Source organism: Mangifera indica, chromosome 12 (assembly GCF_011075055.1).
Source record: "Mangifera indica cultivar Alphonso chromosome 12, CATAS_Mindica_2.1, whole genome shotgun sequence".
Lineage (NCBI taxonomy): Eukaryota > Viridiplantae > Streptophyta > Magnoliopsida > Sapindales > Anacardiaceae > Mangifera > Mangifera indica.
This window is the reverse complement of record NC_058148.1, coordinates 11,462,975-11,478,956: the sequence shown is the minus strand read 5'-3', so window position 1 is coordinate 11,478,956 and position 15,982 is coordinate 11,462,975. Positions and strand designations below refer to the sequence as shown.

At 31.5% G+C, this 15,982-nt stretch overlaps 2 protein-coding genes across 3 annotated transcripts; both read left to right on the top strand.

Annotated features, from left to right (window-relative positions):
* The first annotated feature begins 209 nt into the window (after positions 1 to 209).
* Positions 210 to 5,551, top strand: LOC123193502. 2 transcript variants are annotated; one of them, XM_044606527.1, is made up of 8 exons: positions 215 to 855; positions 991 to 1,152; positions 1,255 to 1,353; positions 1,565 to 1,675; positions 2,770 to 2,901; positions 3,730 to 3,867; positions 4,292 to 4,525; positions 5,108 to 5,551. In XM_044606527.1, the coding sequence occupies exons 1-8, from the start codon at positions 370 to 372 to the stop codon at positions 5,465 to 5,467; spliced, it is 1,722 nt and encodes a 573-aa protein (XP_044462462.1). In that variant the 5' UTR covers positions 215 to 369; the 3' UTR covers positions 5,468 to 5,551. The 2 variants fall into 2 exon arrangements, with proteins under 2 accessions (XP_044462463.1, XP_044462462.1); XM_044606528.1 differs by lacking the exon at positions 5,108 to 5,551 and having other exon boundaries at positions 210 to 855; positions 3,730 to 3,880; positions 4,292 to 4,341.
* A 6,030-nt stretch (positions 5,552 to 11,581) lies between these two features.
* LOC123192270 (ethylene-responsive transcription factor WRI1-like) lies at positions 11,582 to 15,688 on the top strand. Its single transcript, XM_044604751.1, has 7 exons — positions 11,582 to 11,936; positions 12,015 to 12,097; positions 12,270 to 12,278; positions 12,558 to 12,646; positions 12,825 to 12,949; positions 13,057 to 13,133; positions 14,243 to 15,688. The coding sequence occupies exons 1-7, from the start codon at positions 11,743 to 11,745 to the stop codon at positions 14,875 to 14,877; spliced, it is 1,212 nt and encodes a 403-aa protein (XP_044460686.1). The 5' UTR covers positions 11,582 to 11,742; the 3' UTR covers positions 14,878 to 15,688.
* The last annotated feature ends 294 nt before the right edge of the window (positions 15,689 to 15,982 follow it).

Genomic DNA, 15,982 nt, shown 5'->3' with positions numbered 1-15,982 from the left:
AATATAATCATATTAATTAGGCAAAAATACTACAAAATTAACACCCAGTTAGTTTTTAAAATAATTAGTTTTAACTAAAGCAGAATGCATCTTGAATAAACAGTTATTAGGTTGAATCTCATCTAATTAAATTAATTGATTGCCTTTTTATTATTTATTTATCTATTTTCTTTCACTTCTGAGCAAATTTTCTGCATATGACAAATCTTCTTTGATGAAAACAAAGAAGGACAGATCACATTCTTCCGTCGCTTTCTGCATCCCCACCCACCACCATCTTTTTGTCTTACACTCCTTTTCTTTCTCATTTCTTTGTTTTTTCTGTGTAAACAAAATCACTCCCTTTTTCTTATTCAAAATTCATCAAAAATGGCGGTTGCAGCCTTCAAATCCTCCACAAGAGGAAAAAGTTTGCTGAATTCTTCAACAAGAGCAACAACTGCAACAAAAACACAATCAGCGACATCTGATAGAGAAACCGCCAAAAAAGATTCAACAAAGAAAGTCCTTCCTCGCAGATCAAGAAGTGTGAGTTCTTTCTCAAGAACAGAGTTGGATGATTCTACATGTTCTACTTCAAATGATTTCTTGATTAAGAGGGATAATCCTCTCTTTTGTCCCAGCAATTCGCCAACTGGAGACGTCAAAAGTTCCGAACTAGATGAGGTTTCACTCCAAAAGTCTAAAGCTTTAGGTGCTGAAGAAATCCGGAGGGGGCGCTCGGCGGTTAGAAATGATGACGGCGGAAAACATGGTTCAGGGATCGGCCGGAGCTTGTCGAGGGTGGACTCTGGGCGGCGCTATCGGTCTGTGTCCCGGGGTTCTGTTTCAAGAGGGGCTGCTGTAAATTCTGAGGTTTGTGTTTGTCATTATGAAACCATGATGAAAATTTTGTTTGATTAATTGATTTTTCAACTGGGTTTGTATGCTATGATTGAATGTTCAATTGGATTTATTTGTTTGATTGAGTGTTCAATTGATTTTTGCCAGAGTGAAGTTGAGCAAGAAGATAGTGTTTCTACGAAAAGAATTGATAGGAGAAAGACTGAATTGGTTGAAAGTAGTTCTGCGTCAAATCAAACAAAAAGTTTGAGGACTTTGCCTGGTCAGCGATTGGCTTTTGAATCTTCAGATGGTTCTGCTGGAAACTTGGTATACAATAAAAGAGTTCTTTTTTGATGTTTGTATGAAAATGAGTTAGTCTGTTTTGTTACTCAAGTCTTGTCAGTTAATGATGTTGTGCTTCTTTTGCAGTCTAACATGAGAACTTCAAATTGGGAAGATTTAGTTTCAACAAGTTCTTTTTCAGAAGCTGAGGAAAAAACTATTAAAGCAGTTTCTGAACAGATGAAGGTGAGACGTGGTTGTTAATTATGGAAACTTTAAGCTCGTGATTTAGTTTCTTAGATCTGTGCAGCAAGATTATTAATACCTCTTAGTAATATAGAAACTTCTTTTTCAGTTCATTACTTTGTTTTATTGCCAATTTTGAATGTAACTAATTCTTACATGAAAATGATGAAATGTCCCCGGAATAGAACTCATTTTTCTTTTCCTCTTGCAGCCATTTCAAGGGAACAATTTGGGGAATGATACTTCTGCTAATGGTATATATGAAACTGTTCGATCTGAAGTGAGGCGTGCCATTGCTGATATCCAAAATGACCTTGAAATGGTAAGTCCATAGAGTTTTCTGGCAATCCCACTTTTTTTTTTTGTTTTTTAATTTTTCTTTCATACAAGTGATCTGTTAGGGAGTATTTTCATGTGTATATTAGAGAATTATTTTTCAATGTTTTGTAATCTAAGCTAGGGAAATATTCAGTTAAAAAAATCCTGCAAGTTTTCTTTGGTATCTATTGTATAGCTCAGTCTTATAATGTCTACTTTGGGAAGAAGGATTAGATGACTTGTTGATTGAATTACTGGGATATAAACGGCAGATAATTCTTGTTGAAAATTGTGCATTTTCGTTAGTTTAGTAACATATACATCACTTTGCCAAAATTAATGGTAAGATATAACTTGTATATGTGATCTTATATATGAGGAGAGTGACTAGGGAATCAGAGCATGTTTTGTTGACTTCTACCTTAGGTTTTTATAAGATTCAAATGAAGATGCTCAATCTTTTTATCTGAAAATTTTCTGATTGCAATAAAGTGACTTATGAAAAATATATAAAGGCTAATATTACAAGTCAAATTTTGCGGCCTCTTTATGGATATGATAGGATCTTCTTATCTTTTTGAATGTATTATACTTATTCTCTCGTGTGTGTATTTTTTTCAGTTATGGAAACTTTAGATGTTTTTCTCCCTTAATTATAAGAGCACTTGGAACAATTATTTGTTCCTGTCTTGATAGTGTCTTGTTTGTAGAGTTGTGCTTTATGTTAATTCATGACCTCACTTTGTATGGATTTAGTCTATGACGAGAAATAACTCAGCTGGTATTGCAATGACTAGCATAACTGAAAATTTGTGATTGCAATAAAGTGACATATGAAAAATATATATAGGCTAGTATTACAAGACAAATCATGTAGCCTCTTCATGGTTATGTTTCTAGAAGGATCTTCTTATCTTTTTGAAATGTATTATACTTATTCTTTCATGTCCATATTTTTTTCAGTTATGGAAACATTACATGTTTTTCTCCCTTAATTTTAAGAGCACTAGGAACATTTATTTGTTCCTGTCTTGATAGTCTCTTGTTTGTAGAGTTGTGCTTTATGTTAATTCATAACCTCTCTTTGTATGAATTTAGTCTATGAAGAGCAATAGTGCGGCCGGTATTGCAATGACTAATATAACTGATATACCTCCTGACTTGGTGAGCCCGGGTGCAGTTGAATTGATATTGGACATAAGAAGAGAATATGCAAAAAAGCTAGAGCAGGTAACCTCATTGTAAACTGAGATGTTTGAAACTTTTAATGCTGTGATGCTAACAGTAAGATATTGCTGTGCTTATAAATTATGTATGTATGAAAATGTTAAATGATAGGTTGGGCTATTTAATTCCTAGCTTTTGCTAAGATATTTTCTTTATGGGTAAAAGAACTCTTAAAATTTCACTTGTAACATTTTTTAGGTTTTATTTTGTTTGTTCATTGTCATTTTAGTTAACTCTTCAGTCCTTCCTCACTGTTATTCATAATTTCATCTTTGCATATCTAGCAGCACCATTACCGTTAACCACAATCACTTCATAATCACTAGCTCATCTGTAGCAATTTTAAAAGAAGGTACTTCCAAAGCTGACAGCAGGCGACTTCCATAGTTACTGCCAATTCCATCAATCCCTTTTATGTGTCATCGCTGCCTCATCTTCAACCACATATTTCATCTGAATTTTTAGGTCTCATCTGCACTGAATACTTGTTTATTGCAGGAATTAACATGTTTGTCACAACCTTGTGGAATCTTCTAATTTGTGGTCACAGCATAAAATGCTCAACAGTAATGGTTAAGAGATTGAACTTCTTCAATAGGAAATCAAAATAAGGGGAAAATATATGTTAAACAACATATATGAACGCTTGTGTTAGGAGATTATTAAATTAAAAAATTAACAAGTCACAGATAAACATAAATTATGCCCTATTCAGATTTCAGATTAAAAAAGGAGAAAACACTACATAATTCTGACTTTTTAGTTTATCTTGTTTTTGGTTTCTCTTTTTCTGTCGCACCTTTTATAGCAGATACTATCTTCATTGTGCAGTCCCAGGAACGAGCTACAAAACTTCGGGCAGACCTGGCTGTTGAGGAACATCGTGGGGTCGAGCTGAGTAGAATCCTGAAGGAAGTACTTCCGGATCCCAAGGCCCCTAAGGAGCAGAAATCTCGCCCAGGAAGAAAAGTAGGCCTTTTTGGTACTTCAGCCAATTACTTGATGTATTTCTTACTCTAGTTACTCAACTATATAAGTTAAGCTTGTTTGTTGTGACTCAGTTGTGGATCATATTTATTAAACTTAACAATTTGCTGTTGGGAGTTCATGTGTTTTTAGGATTGGCTTTCATTCCTTTCAATTAATTGCAGAACACACCGGATCATAGTTTCTTATCCAATTTGTTGCAATCCTCTTGCCAGCCATTGTTGTTCAATCTAATCAATAAATTGTGGAATATCCAGTTTGCATTTTTTTGGAGTGGGGCAGGGCATGCAATTGCATTAGTTGCACCACAGACCTTGGGAATTTTCTACATAAGTTGTATCTTGATATATTTTTCACTTCTAGTACGATTTTTTCTCAAATTTAGTTTTACTGAATACCATGGCAGTCTAGCATTGAGAGAAGAAGGATGTCTAGACGTCTAGCTGATGAAGCCATGGCTTATTTCGACGAGTGTGTATCGTTATCCACATTCGATAGCTCTGACTTCTCATCGCAGGAGGAACCACCTTTCAACTTAGTGGGCAGAGCTGCCATGGTTGGTGATAATACTTATTTAACCCATGAAAATTCAAGCACACCTACAAACTACTGCCCCAACAGTTGCCTTAGTGATAAACAGGTTCATGCTCTTATATCTGCTGTTTAATTAATTTTTCTTGTTCATTTCTTTTTCCCAACCATACTAGTTTGCATATTTAATGAAACAAATTACAGAATAATTTATGCAATCTTTTGACTGTCAGGTCCTTTTGGACCTTTACTGTTTGCACTGCTACTGTTTCTTCTTAGGCAAATTAAATATCTAAGTCCATGGTATTTCATAGATTCTACATGTAAATTTAGGGCACTTATTATCCTCTTCCCACAAGACTGGCACTTATCTATATTCTCCCTGCAAGATTATTCTCAGAATAGTGAATTTTGGGTCAGTTGAAGCAAATTAACAAAACATATGCTGTGTATTTTACCTGTTTAGTAGTTTATATACCATAGAAATGAAATTTGTTTCCTCTATCATGCAACTAGCAGTTTATTCCCCACTTAGCTTTCCTATTCAGGAAAAAATGTGAGCTGATGAAAATCCTGAAATTTAACCACCCAAGCAAAATCCTATCATATTATTCTTTTGACATTAATTTTGGTGCAAGAAAACTATAGGGGATCTTAGTTTTTCTGTTATCATCTAATGTCACGCTTACAGGAAGGATGGTTCACACATAGCCAAGATTCTATGGAACTGACGGCTAGTAGCAGTAGTGCAATCAACAAGGACAAATTAGAGTGTCAGAAATTTTCCTTTGGTTGCAGTCCAAGTGACACCTTAGATTTCCAACCCAACATAATGAAGTATGTCAGGGATATCGAGAAGGATTTACACAAAGTAAACATTGACTCACAAATTGTAACATCAAGACACTATGATCTGGATGAGTATAATCTGCAGGCCTCATCACAAAGCTTGTTGTTCGATCAAGTTTTGTTGAAAAACAGAGTAGACTCTGGTAGTGTGCTACTTTGTGGCGGAGGTATCACATTTTCATCATCTCCTTTCATGATTTGAACTTTTTTGTGTTAAAGCGCTTTGCCTGGATATATTTTTGTGCTCATCAAGTTGTTCCGCATTCAAGCTTTTGGGTTTTTGATATTTGGCACAGCAGTTGAGTGATTGATCTTGTGTTTGCTAAAATATTATGAAAAAAAGCATTGAAAGTGTTGGGATAGTTCAATTCCATTAAAAAGCCTGCATTTATGCTCTAATTTGTGGAACAAAAGCCTTGCTTACCTATGCCACTAAAATGGAGGTTTTTTTAATGGTTCTTTACTGTTTGGGGACTTGGATGATGGCAAATAGACATACAGTTAAAGCACTTCAAAATTTTCTTTTCTTTTTCTATATATAATCAATTTAATTCTTTAAAATAGCTTATTATATTTATTTTTAGTGTTCTCATAATATGGGTAATTTACTTAAAAATATTTTATTAATAATGGAATTTTTTTTTTTTCAGAAAACAGCACAATTTAACTGTCTAAATTAATTATTGTATTATATATACAAATAAAATATATAATTTTATATATAAATAATAACATATTATTATATAATTAAATAATTTTAAATTATTATTATCTATATATAAAATTATATACATTATTCATATATGTAATTTTATTATTAATTATTTTCTAACCAAGGTCGCCCACTAAAGAATAGTTTTGACGGGTACTTGCAGATCAACTAAATATTAGCAGTGACGTGAAAAATTAATATTGCCATTAATATTTGTCCAAAAGACATATTGCCACCCAATGTTTGATACGACGGTCTGTCACCTGCCAACTATCAAAAATTCAAACTTTCACCCATAGACTAATAATATTAGCAAAAATAGTTAATTTCAAAGATAAAATCATTATTTAATTAATAATATATTAAAAATAATAAAATATTATCTATTTTTTTCTTAATTTTAGAAAATTAATAATTTTTCTTATAATTAAACTTTAAAATCTTATATTTTTTCCTTAAGGTTTCTCCTTCCCTTTTTCTATCATTGGAACCAATGGTTTTGCTCTCCCTCCCCTTCTTTAGTGTATCTTTGATGTGTTCCCTTACAGTGGCTCATCTTCGTCACTAGTGACAATTCGCCTTTATTATCATATGATTGTATAATGTTAAATTATCATTATTTGTGTATAAAATTATGTATATTATTTGTGTACATAGTTTTATTATTAATTATTTTCCAACTCAAGTTGATATTGAAGAGTAGTTTTGATGGGCACTTGAAGATTAACTAAATATCAGCCCTGCCGCGAAAAATTAAAATTAATATTGCCATTAATATGTTGTATGAAGGTGCGATCTACTTGTAGAAATATCATAGGCAATAGTAATAATAAACTAAATCAAACACCTAAAAGATCAACTGTTTATCTTGTTTTTCCTTTTTCTTATATAATTCTAATAGCACTTAGTCGTTACTTAGTAACTTTTGAAATAACATTTTGTAACAAAAATCATGCAATAACTCCAAAATTAACCATTATTTTTTGTCATTAATTATCTCATAATTGAATTATATTGTAATTAATGGTTTTGCTTTATAAGCTCAATTACTTAGGGGTCGTTTGGTTATGGGTTTTGAATATTATTTTGGTAATCTATCTTTTATTTCTTTGTTTGGTTTGTCAGTAATAAAATATTACAGTAATATTCTATTAACTATGCTAACGTGGTAGGTAATATATGTAGTAATTTGATTACCACATTCACTTTAGGTATTTAAAGATTACTAAGATAATGTTGATTTTATTATAATTATATTAGTATTTATTAATTTTTTGAGACAAAAAAATTAATTTTAATTAATATGACAAATAATATGAAAAATATTTAAAAATAATTATATTCAAAGACATTTAAGTAAAATAATTTATTAGTAATCTTTTATTACCTTTAACCAAACACAATAATTATTTATACTTATCAAATTTTATCAAACATAATAATCATTTATACCCAGTAATCTTTTAAGTAATTTACCTTCAAGGTAATCTTTCTATTTTGATAATAAAATATTACCCAAACTAAAGGTCCTCTTAGGGTTAAGTTGGTCTCTTAAAACCTACCACCCCCACCTTGCAACACTGCACTTCAAATCAAACAAAAAGCCGCAACACTAAATTATTAATAGTTATAGCAAAGACGAGAAGCCATCGACTGAAACTGATGGTGTGGGCATGCCGCTTTGATAGGACAAGTCTTTCGTTCTATTAATAGAGGCGGTTGATGGTTAGGAGATGCATTAGAGTAATTTTATAAACTGGAATTTTGCGAATTGAGTTTTGATGATTTGTCTTTGTCGTTTCACTTTCTTCTTTGAATGTTGAACCACTCTGATCTATCTACATACTATTTCATTAAAAATTGCTTTCCTATTTCACAGAGGACGTCCATCTTATGAATTGTTTGATTTGAAATGTGATGTTGCAATATTGGGGTGGTAGATTTTAGGAGATTGGCAAGTGGGGTCTGCTGATAGTGGTGGTTTCAGGGGTGGTGGCTGTTGGGTTTTTCGTTTATGTTAAAGAGTAAACGAATTTATTAATATATATTGACTGATTTAACTATTCGCAGAAAGTGGGATTCTGCTGGAAACTATGATTTTTAGCATTGTGTGGCAGGGCGATCTTCCTTTGCAGTGGTGAATTTCCGGATTCATTTATATGAGTCTTCTCATTGCAAACGAATTTACTTTATGCGGAAACAACGTATTGATATGCAAAACAGACCATTGATGAGGTGCATTTATTTGCGAGTTTCTTTGTAAAATGAAAGTAATCTAATCTTTGAATTTTTGGCCTGTAGTCGTTTTATAATTTTATACATAAATAATATTTTATTATTATATAATTTTAATTATTTAATTATATAATAATGATAATATATTATTATTTATACATAAAAATATATACAAAATACTATTGAAAAATAATTGTCTATTTTACCTAATCGTATCCTTTCTCAACATTAAATTTCATCACATTTTGGATTTATCTGTTCAGTTTTTTAAATGATAACCTCCTACTCGGTTTTTTATTTTTGGTTTATGTGAATTACAGTTTGATTCGAGTCAAATTTTTTTGAGTTTAAAAATAAGTTTGACTTACACAAACTTGCAAATTCAAGTTTTAATTCAAACTGTATAAATGTTTAATTTGTCAAACTTATAAGTATAGAAAAATTTAATATTAATCAACTAAAATTATATCATTTGAATTATATTTTGTTTGATTATAATATCAAACTGAACTCAAATCTTGGTTCAATTATAGTCACCTTGAGGCGAGTTTAACGAACTCGAATCCAACACTATTGTGAACTAAACATTTGTTTTGTTTAATGTGTTTGGTTTAAATAATTTTTTATTACAAAAATAACGATTTTCGTAAACATATATTATATGTAAGATTATTTAGTATAAATTATTATTATATTTAATAAAATTAATATGAATAAATAATTATTATTTTTATAATAATTATATTAAAATATTAATTTATTTTAAAATTCTTAAATAATTATTGAACATAAATTGATATTGTATTTTATTAAACTATTAAGCTAGAGTATTTGTTTTATGTATTTTTTAAAATATTATTTATATTAATTATTGCCAATATATTTGCTTTCTAAAGTATTCCCCACATGAATTATTACTTTAATTCAAAATGACGCATTTTTGTTCTAAATATTCAATAACATGAAATCCTAATAAAATTAAAATTAATTAGCTAATCTTATAACACCAAAAGTAATATTGATAATCAAATTATCTCTATATTATCTGTTATGTCATATTGATAATAAAAAATTACTGAAATATTTTATCACAACTAGTAATTAAAGGTAAATTACTATGATAATCTCATTAAAAGATTACCAAAGTAATTTAAGTAATAAAAAATTACTTTGATTTTTTATTATTATTTACATAATTTTGTCTGGTTCATCATATATAAAACATGTTGGTATTCTTGTCTAAATAATTGGAAAGGCAATTTAATTATCACTTTTACATAAGATAATAAAAAATTAACAAAATAACCTTAAACCTTTATTGTAATTATTTTACCATTGCTAATTTTATATTTCAAAATAAAAATTGTATAGTTTCCAATTAAAATAACCACCCATATATGTCGCCACCATCCACCACCTCTTGTTGACAACGTGACACCACCCCAACAAATTTTCATCACCCACACCACTACCTAATGCCACCTATCAACTTTGTCATTTTTGAGTCGTCATCGTATGACTTGTGACATTGCCCTCACTCAACATATTAGAGTTTATGTTCTCATATTGATCTTAGCCATCGATTTTGTCTCTCCAACTTATTGCGTTTCCCTTACCTATTATGCCATAACATTCTTGTTTCAGTTGGAACTTTTCAATTTCATCCAATATGAAGATGGTAAGATGGTTTTTGTGACGTCAAGATGAGAAGATTTAATCTAGTGGTCACCTCTGAATTGATTAAACCCCCACAACGTTGCTTAAATAACATTGATTGAGGGTGAGTGAGCAACCTTAGCCATTGACGCTAAACTCTTTATTCAACTCCATTAGGGTTATCAATCAAGCAACAACAAAATGAGGTTTGACAAGCTCAAACCCAAGCCTATAAATAAAGTTCAAGTTTGGGCTTTGGGTGTACCCATTTGAGTATAAAATTTTCGTTTAAACTCGATTCATTAAATTTTTTTAAGTTTGGATTTGTTCTGACCTATTTTAGGTTTATTTTATAACTTTAAAAACTTATAAAACACCGTTACGTTTTCATAATAGGTTTAAAAACCTCATAAACAAACCTCTGTCCATAATAAGTTTTTTGGTCTATTAGACCTCAGACTTGAACAATTTATATTCAAGCCCAAACCTAAACTTAATAAACAAAATTCTTTGTCTAGATCTATTAGAGACTTCCAACTCAAAATTGAAATTTTCAGACCGATCAATCAGACCTTGGGCTTGCTTGATCCAATGACAGTCCTAACTCTTATATTTTGATTTGTTGTAGTTTTCTCCTATCCCTACACCATTGATTTATTATAATTATCATAATATCTCTTTCATACTTCTAAACTGGTTTAATATAGAAAACCGTTTCAAAAATTATATCTCATTATTAATTTAGTATATCAAACTAAATATAATTATTATTTATATATGTCAATTTAATATAAACGGTTATTATTTATACATAATATTTTTATGGTAATAAACTCTATACAATATTATTATATCATAAAAGATTTGCCGAATAAATAGAGTTGGTTATAATTTTATTAATTCTTAGATGGATTAATGATGACTTTTCATAATTAAGTTTTTATAGATATTTTTTAGGGTGACAGTGGATTGGATCTAGAACGAGTTTCTTAATTTTTGATTTTATCTTGTAAATCAATAAATAAATATATATATATATATATATATATATATATATTAAATATTAAAAAATATTTATAATAATTCGAGTGTCACCTTCGATATTTCCTCGAAAGCCGTGGAAAGTTGAGACATAATAACTGTTGGTTTATTCAGATGCATCGTTACAAGTGGACGGCTTTGGCAGCATTGCTATGGTTCCGACACCTCAGATTTCTCCTTCCACGTCACTTATTTTCCAACGAACTGACATTTTCTCCAGTTATTATAATAATAACATCAATAATAATGCCACTCATTGTTACATTAAATTATGAAGATTTATAAATATTTTTTTCTATGAAATAAAATAATTTATTTAATAAAATCTGAAAATAATATTCTTATTTTTAATTAAACAAAATTATCATGTGACCACTTTTAAACTCTTTGAATCTTTTTTATATATTTATGCATGTAATTCCTCTAGTTTTTTAATTAAAATTTATTAATCCAATTCAGCCGCAGTCTCTCTTAATCTAAATTAAATTCACTAATTTAAAAAAGATTCTTCGAAAAAACTTACGTGGAAATCCAACCTAGACACCCACATCCCATTGGTAGCATGGCGGCAGCATCAGCCAAGTGTAAGATGATCTCTTAACCATGGTTAATTATTAACCATTTGGTTAACTTTTCCACCTTCCTATTTAGCTGCCTTCACATTGCCTCCCCCTTCATTCTTCTTGTCCTGCTTTCTGTCTCTCCTTGTTTTGGTAAACCACTTTTGGCTGCCATTACTCTGAAAGTCTCCTCTCCCGAAACCTACTTGACTCACTTCTCTTTCTAGGAGTTTCCACAGGGACAAAATTGTAAAAAATTAAAGTTTTTGTTATATGAAGATGTGTCCCTCTAGTTCTTGCTCTTCGTCTTCTTGCTCTAGTTCTGATGTTGTTCTTCCTGGCCATCACGATCATCAGTCAATCGAGCCGAAGATCAAACGGCAGAGAAAAAGCCAAACGAAAGAGAAATACAAGACTACTCCAAACTTGTCAGGAAAACGAAGCTCCGTTTATAGAGGAGTAACCAGGTTAATCACGTGATTAAGAATGAATTAATCTTGATTTCAATGCTTGTTAATTAATCTTTTGAGTAAAATTGTGAACAGGCATAGATGGACTGGGAGGTTTGAAGCTCATCTCTGGGATAAGACTTCCTGGAACAACATTCAGAACAAGAAGGGGCGACAAGGTAAATTCCGTTCCATTAATAAAAAAAGAATAACAATATCAAGGAGATCTGTAATCTTTGTTTAATAATTTACTTAACACCATTTTTATTATTTTATTCATTGATTTTTTTCCTGTGTTACTGACTCTGTTTTATTCCTCTGCCATTGTAACGTTCACCACCACCTTCTCAGTTTATTTGGGTAAGTCCAGTTTATTTATTCATTCTTCGCAAATCTCAATCCACTTCCATTTCTTTTATTTTATTTCTTCGTGTTTCTCATTCACAATATATCGTACTTGAACTCTTTTAAGGATTCGAAAATGACTTCAAATGATATCTTTTCTGATGTCATTCAGATCAAACTTTTAATTATTTTGTCCAATTTGATTCCTAAAAAACAATTCAGTTCAAGTGAATTCCTTGTTAAAAAAGAATTCGAAAATGTATTTGTTCTTATAATAATTTTGCTTGTATGCAGGGGCTTATGATAGTGAAGAAGCGGCCGCGAGAACTTATGATCTCGCTGCTTTGAAGTATTGGGGACCAGAAACGACTTTGAATTTCCCTGTACATACATACATATATATATATATATATATATATATATATATATATATATATATATATAAAATTGTCTATTTATTACTAATTTTTATTATTACTTTTGAGTAGTTGGCATTGACTGTTTATTTTTAACGAAATTTCATTACTGTGTTTAATTTAATTTTCTTATAATTATTTGCAGATAGAGACCTACACAAAGGACCTCGAAGAGATGCAGAAGGTATCCAAAGAAGAATACTTGGCATCTCTACGACGACGTAGCAGCGGCTTCTCCAGGGGCGTTTCTAAATACCGCGGCGTTGCCAGGTAATTAATCAATCAATTAATCACCAAATTTGGTGTGTAATTAATTACTAAAGACAATTACGTACTTGTATTAATAAATTTATTAAGTTCATTCCCTTTGACGGCAGGCATCACCACAATGGACGGTGGGAGGCTCGAATCGGAAGAGTTTTTGGAAATAAATATTTATACCTGGGAACATACAGTAAGCTCCATTTTCACCACAATTTTTTGCACATGTTTTTGCCGTCACTCTTAAAACAATATGGATTTATGAAAAGTAAATGGTGCCAGAGTTTGGCATACTGGACCCCAATTTCAAAGCATCAGCAACTTTTTGTCAACAAGGCGAACGTGGCGAAGGGATTTCTTAAAAGTTCTCCACGTTATAATATTGTTTTGTCAAGATGCTGCCTTGTTTTTTTTTTTGCTCTTTGTGTTTGAATTAATTTTTTTTTATTTTATTTGGAAATGGATTTTTTTGAGTTTTTTTATTTTCGAAGAAACTCGTTTTCCACGCAAGTCCAGAGCTTGATAAAAAGACAAAGAAAAGAAAATCCACATTTAAAATTGGGTCTTTTGTCATTAATTCCATCTGTTAGTACTTTTGAAAAAAGGAAAGGGTGTGGAAATTATTTCAAACCTTAGGGGTCGAAGTGATAATTATTTGTCTGAGTCAATTACACGAGAGATTGTCAGTCGACAGTTAACCTTTTACTCAGATCTCAACCTTTAAAATTAAAACTACCAGTCAGTATTTTACAATAATATTTTTATAATATGTCACGTGACACCTGTCAACACGACAATCCGTGCCTATGAAAAAGAGAGATTTACTGTTTTATTTTTAGCCAAGATCTAATCTGTATTCTTCAATCTTTATTTTATTATTCTTTTTTCATATAAATCTTATTTGCGTAACCAGAATTGCTGAAATTTTCCCACGTGAAAGAGGCAGAGAGTCATTAGTTAGAGAAGAAACAGACTGAAAATAGAGTACACAAATGTACTTTCTCGCCTAACATGCGCCCCCACAAATTATGATAAATCCAAGGACCAAGGGGATCATATTTCAACACTTTCTCTTTTAATTATAATTTTATATTTTCTAACTAAAATAAAATATTTACTAATTATTGATTATTTCTATCCACTCTCTCACGTGACTTCTATTCTGCTTTTTTGACATATTCTGCATCTTTCATGAAAGTTCACTTTCCATTTTTTTCTTTTTTATATAATTATTTTTAACTTTTTTGCTTTCTGTTTTTGTTTTCTTTGTTTTTATTTTTATTTTTTGTTCTTGTCTGGTAGATACACAAGAAGAAGCCGCAGAAGCTTATGATATGGCAGCCCTTCAACACAGAGGCCCAAATGCAGTAACTAACTTTGACAAGAGTAATTACCTTGATCGCTTAAAGGAGAAAGGCATCTCGCCCTATCAAAACTCCACCGACCAGTCCGAAGAACCCGAACCCGAAGTCGAACAACCGCAAACCCAACAACAGCAAGAGGACGTCGACGTAGATGCCAACGTTAACGTCGATGCCATTGCTTTGCAGCAACCAGTCTTACCTGAATACATGAACACAACGGAGGATCTTAATGAGCTGACATGGAATTTCTGTCTCGACAATCCGGGGCTAAACCAGCTTCCGGTGCCCCATTTTCCGATGGGAAATGGCCCCTGCGATCTCCTTCCCGACGTATTTGACGACATCGGATTCGGGGACATTGACTTCTTGTTCAACGACATGAACAACAACAACAACACCGAGGAGGGGACAAACATCTTGGAAAGTGTGTTGGCTGAGGGAACTTGGAGGAAAATATTAATGGCGTTGAGACAGCTGAAGAAGTTAGGTTTCTGTCTTCGTCTTCGATATCAAGTTCTTCAGTATCTTGTTCTTCAACAACCTCGGTTTCTTCTAACTACTAACAAAATCTAAGTGGAAATGTTTGGGGTGGGGAGATTATTGGTAGGTGTTAGTGGTTTGATTGATGAGCTTCTTGTTGGGACTTCTTGTGGGTTGGTGACAGAAAGATTGTTTTATTTCTTTTTTTTTTTTTATCTTGAATTTCTTAAACTTTAAAAAAAGAAGAAGATCAAAGAAAATATATATAATATTCACCTCCAAGTTTTCTTCTCTGTTTTTTTTTTCCTCTTGTGTGTATTTTTTTTTTTTTAACCACTCCCGTGGTATGTGAACTGATTGAATCAGCTGCGACAGTTGTTAAGTTTCATTCTTTCACAAGTCTTCCAGAGATAAATCTGTGGCGACCCTTACATTTCTTCGGTGTATACGATGGGCGTGGATTACCTCTGCTGCTGCTGATGAAGATGTGTGAAATCTGCAGTCTTTGAAGCAAAAGAAGCACCCATAGCCATGGCTGTTGAAATATTGTCAAGTTCCATTTTACAGTAGTTGTGAAAACGAAGAATGACGGCTAGAGTGAGAAGTAGTGGGTAAATGGACAGGATCTGTGAGTGGGGAATTTTTTTTTTTTTTTTTTGTGTAGATAAAATTGACTGCATAATTAGATGACGGAAGGAAAAATGAATGGTTGGGTTCCGCCTAAATTTTTGTATAGCATTAGATATGAATTTTAGTGGCAGTGGTGAAACTGTCGAGTTTTTTTGATACGAGGAAATTGAGTTACGTGGAGGTGGGTTGGCGGCGGCTGTCTAGGGACTGTGTAAGGACTATCTGCAGTGGATTCTGCGATAAAATTTATGGATATTGAATTTTTTATTTTTTATTTTTACTCCTATATACATATATATTATTTATCTTAAATCCTAAATAAAACTATCATAATAAAAATATATTTTTCTAAAATAACTCTATTAATATAATTCATACAAAAATAGAGTTTTGCCTTTTTTTTTATTATGATACTTGAACAGACACTAATGTTTGGGTGGGAATAAGTCATTTTGCCTTTTTTTTTTATACATATAAAATAATTATTTTTCAAATTCAAGAGATCAACTTACTATTCTTTAACCCTATTAAGTCTGCCACTAAAGAGACAAAAAGATAATATATTAGG

Coding starts and splice junctions, on each gene's coding strand:
- LOC123193502 (XM_044606527.1), top strand. CDS start 370: ATGGCGGTTGCAGCCTTCAAATCCTCCACAAGAGGAAAAAGTTTGCTG. Junction 1,153..1,254: donor ATGGTTCTGCTGGAAACTTG/GTATACAATAAA, acceptor CTTCTTTTGCAG/TCTAACATGAGAACTTCAAA. Junction 3,868..4,291: donor AATCTCGCCCAGGAAGAAAA/GTAGGCCTTTTT, acceptor ATACCATGGCAG/TCTAGCATTGAGAGAAGAAG.
- LOC123192270 (XM_044604751.1), top strand. CDS start 11,743: ATGAAGATGTGTCCCTCTAGTTCTTGCTCTTCGTCTTCTTGCTCTAGT. Junction 11,937..12,014: donor GTTTATAGAGGAGTAACCAG/GTTAATCACGTG, acceptor AATTGTGAACAG/GCATAGATGGACTGGGAGGT. Junction 13,134..14,242: donor TTTATACCTGGGAACATACA/GTAAGCTCCATT, acceptor CTTGTCTGGTAG/ATACACAAGAAGAAGCCGCA.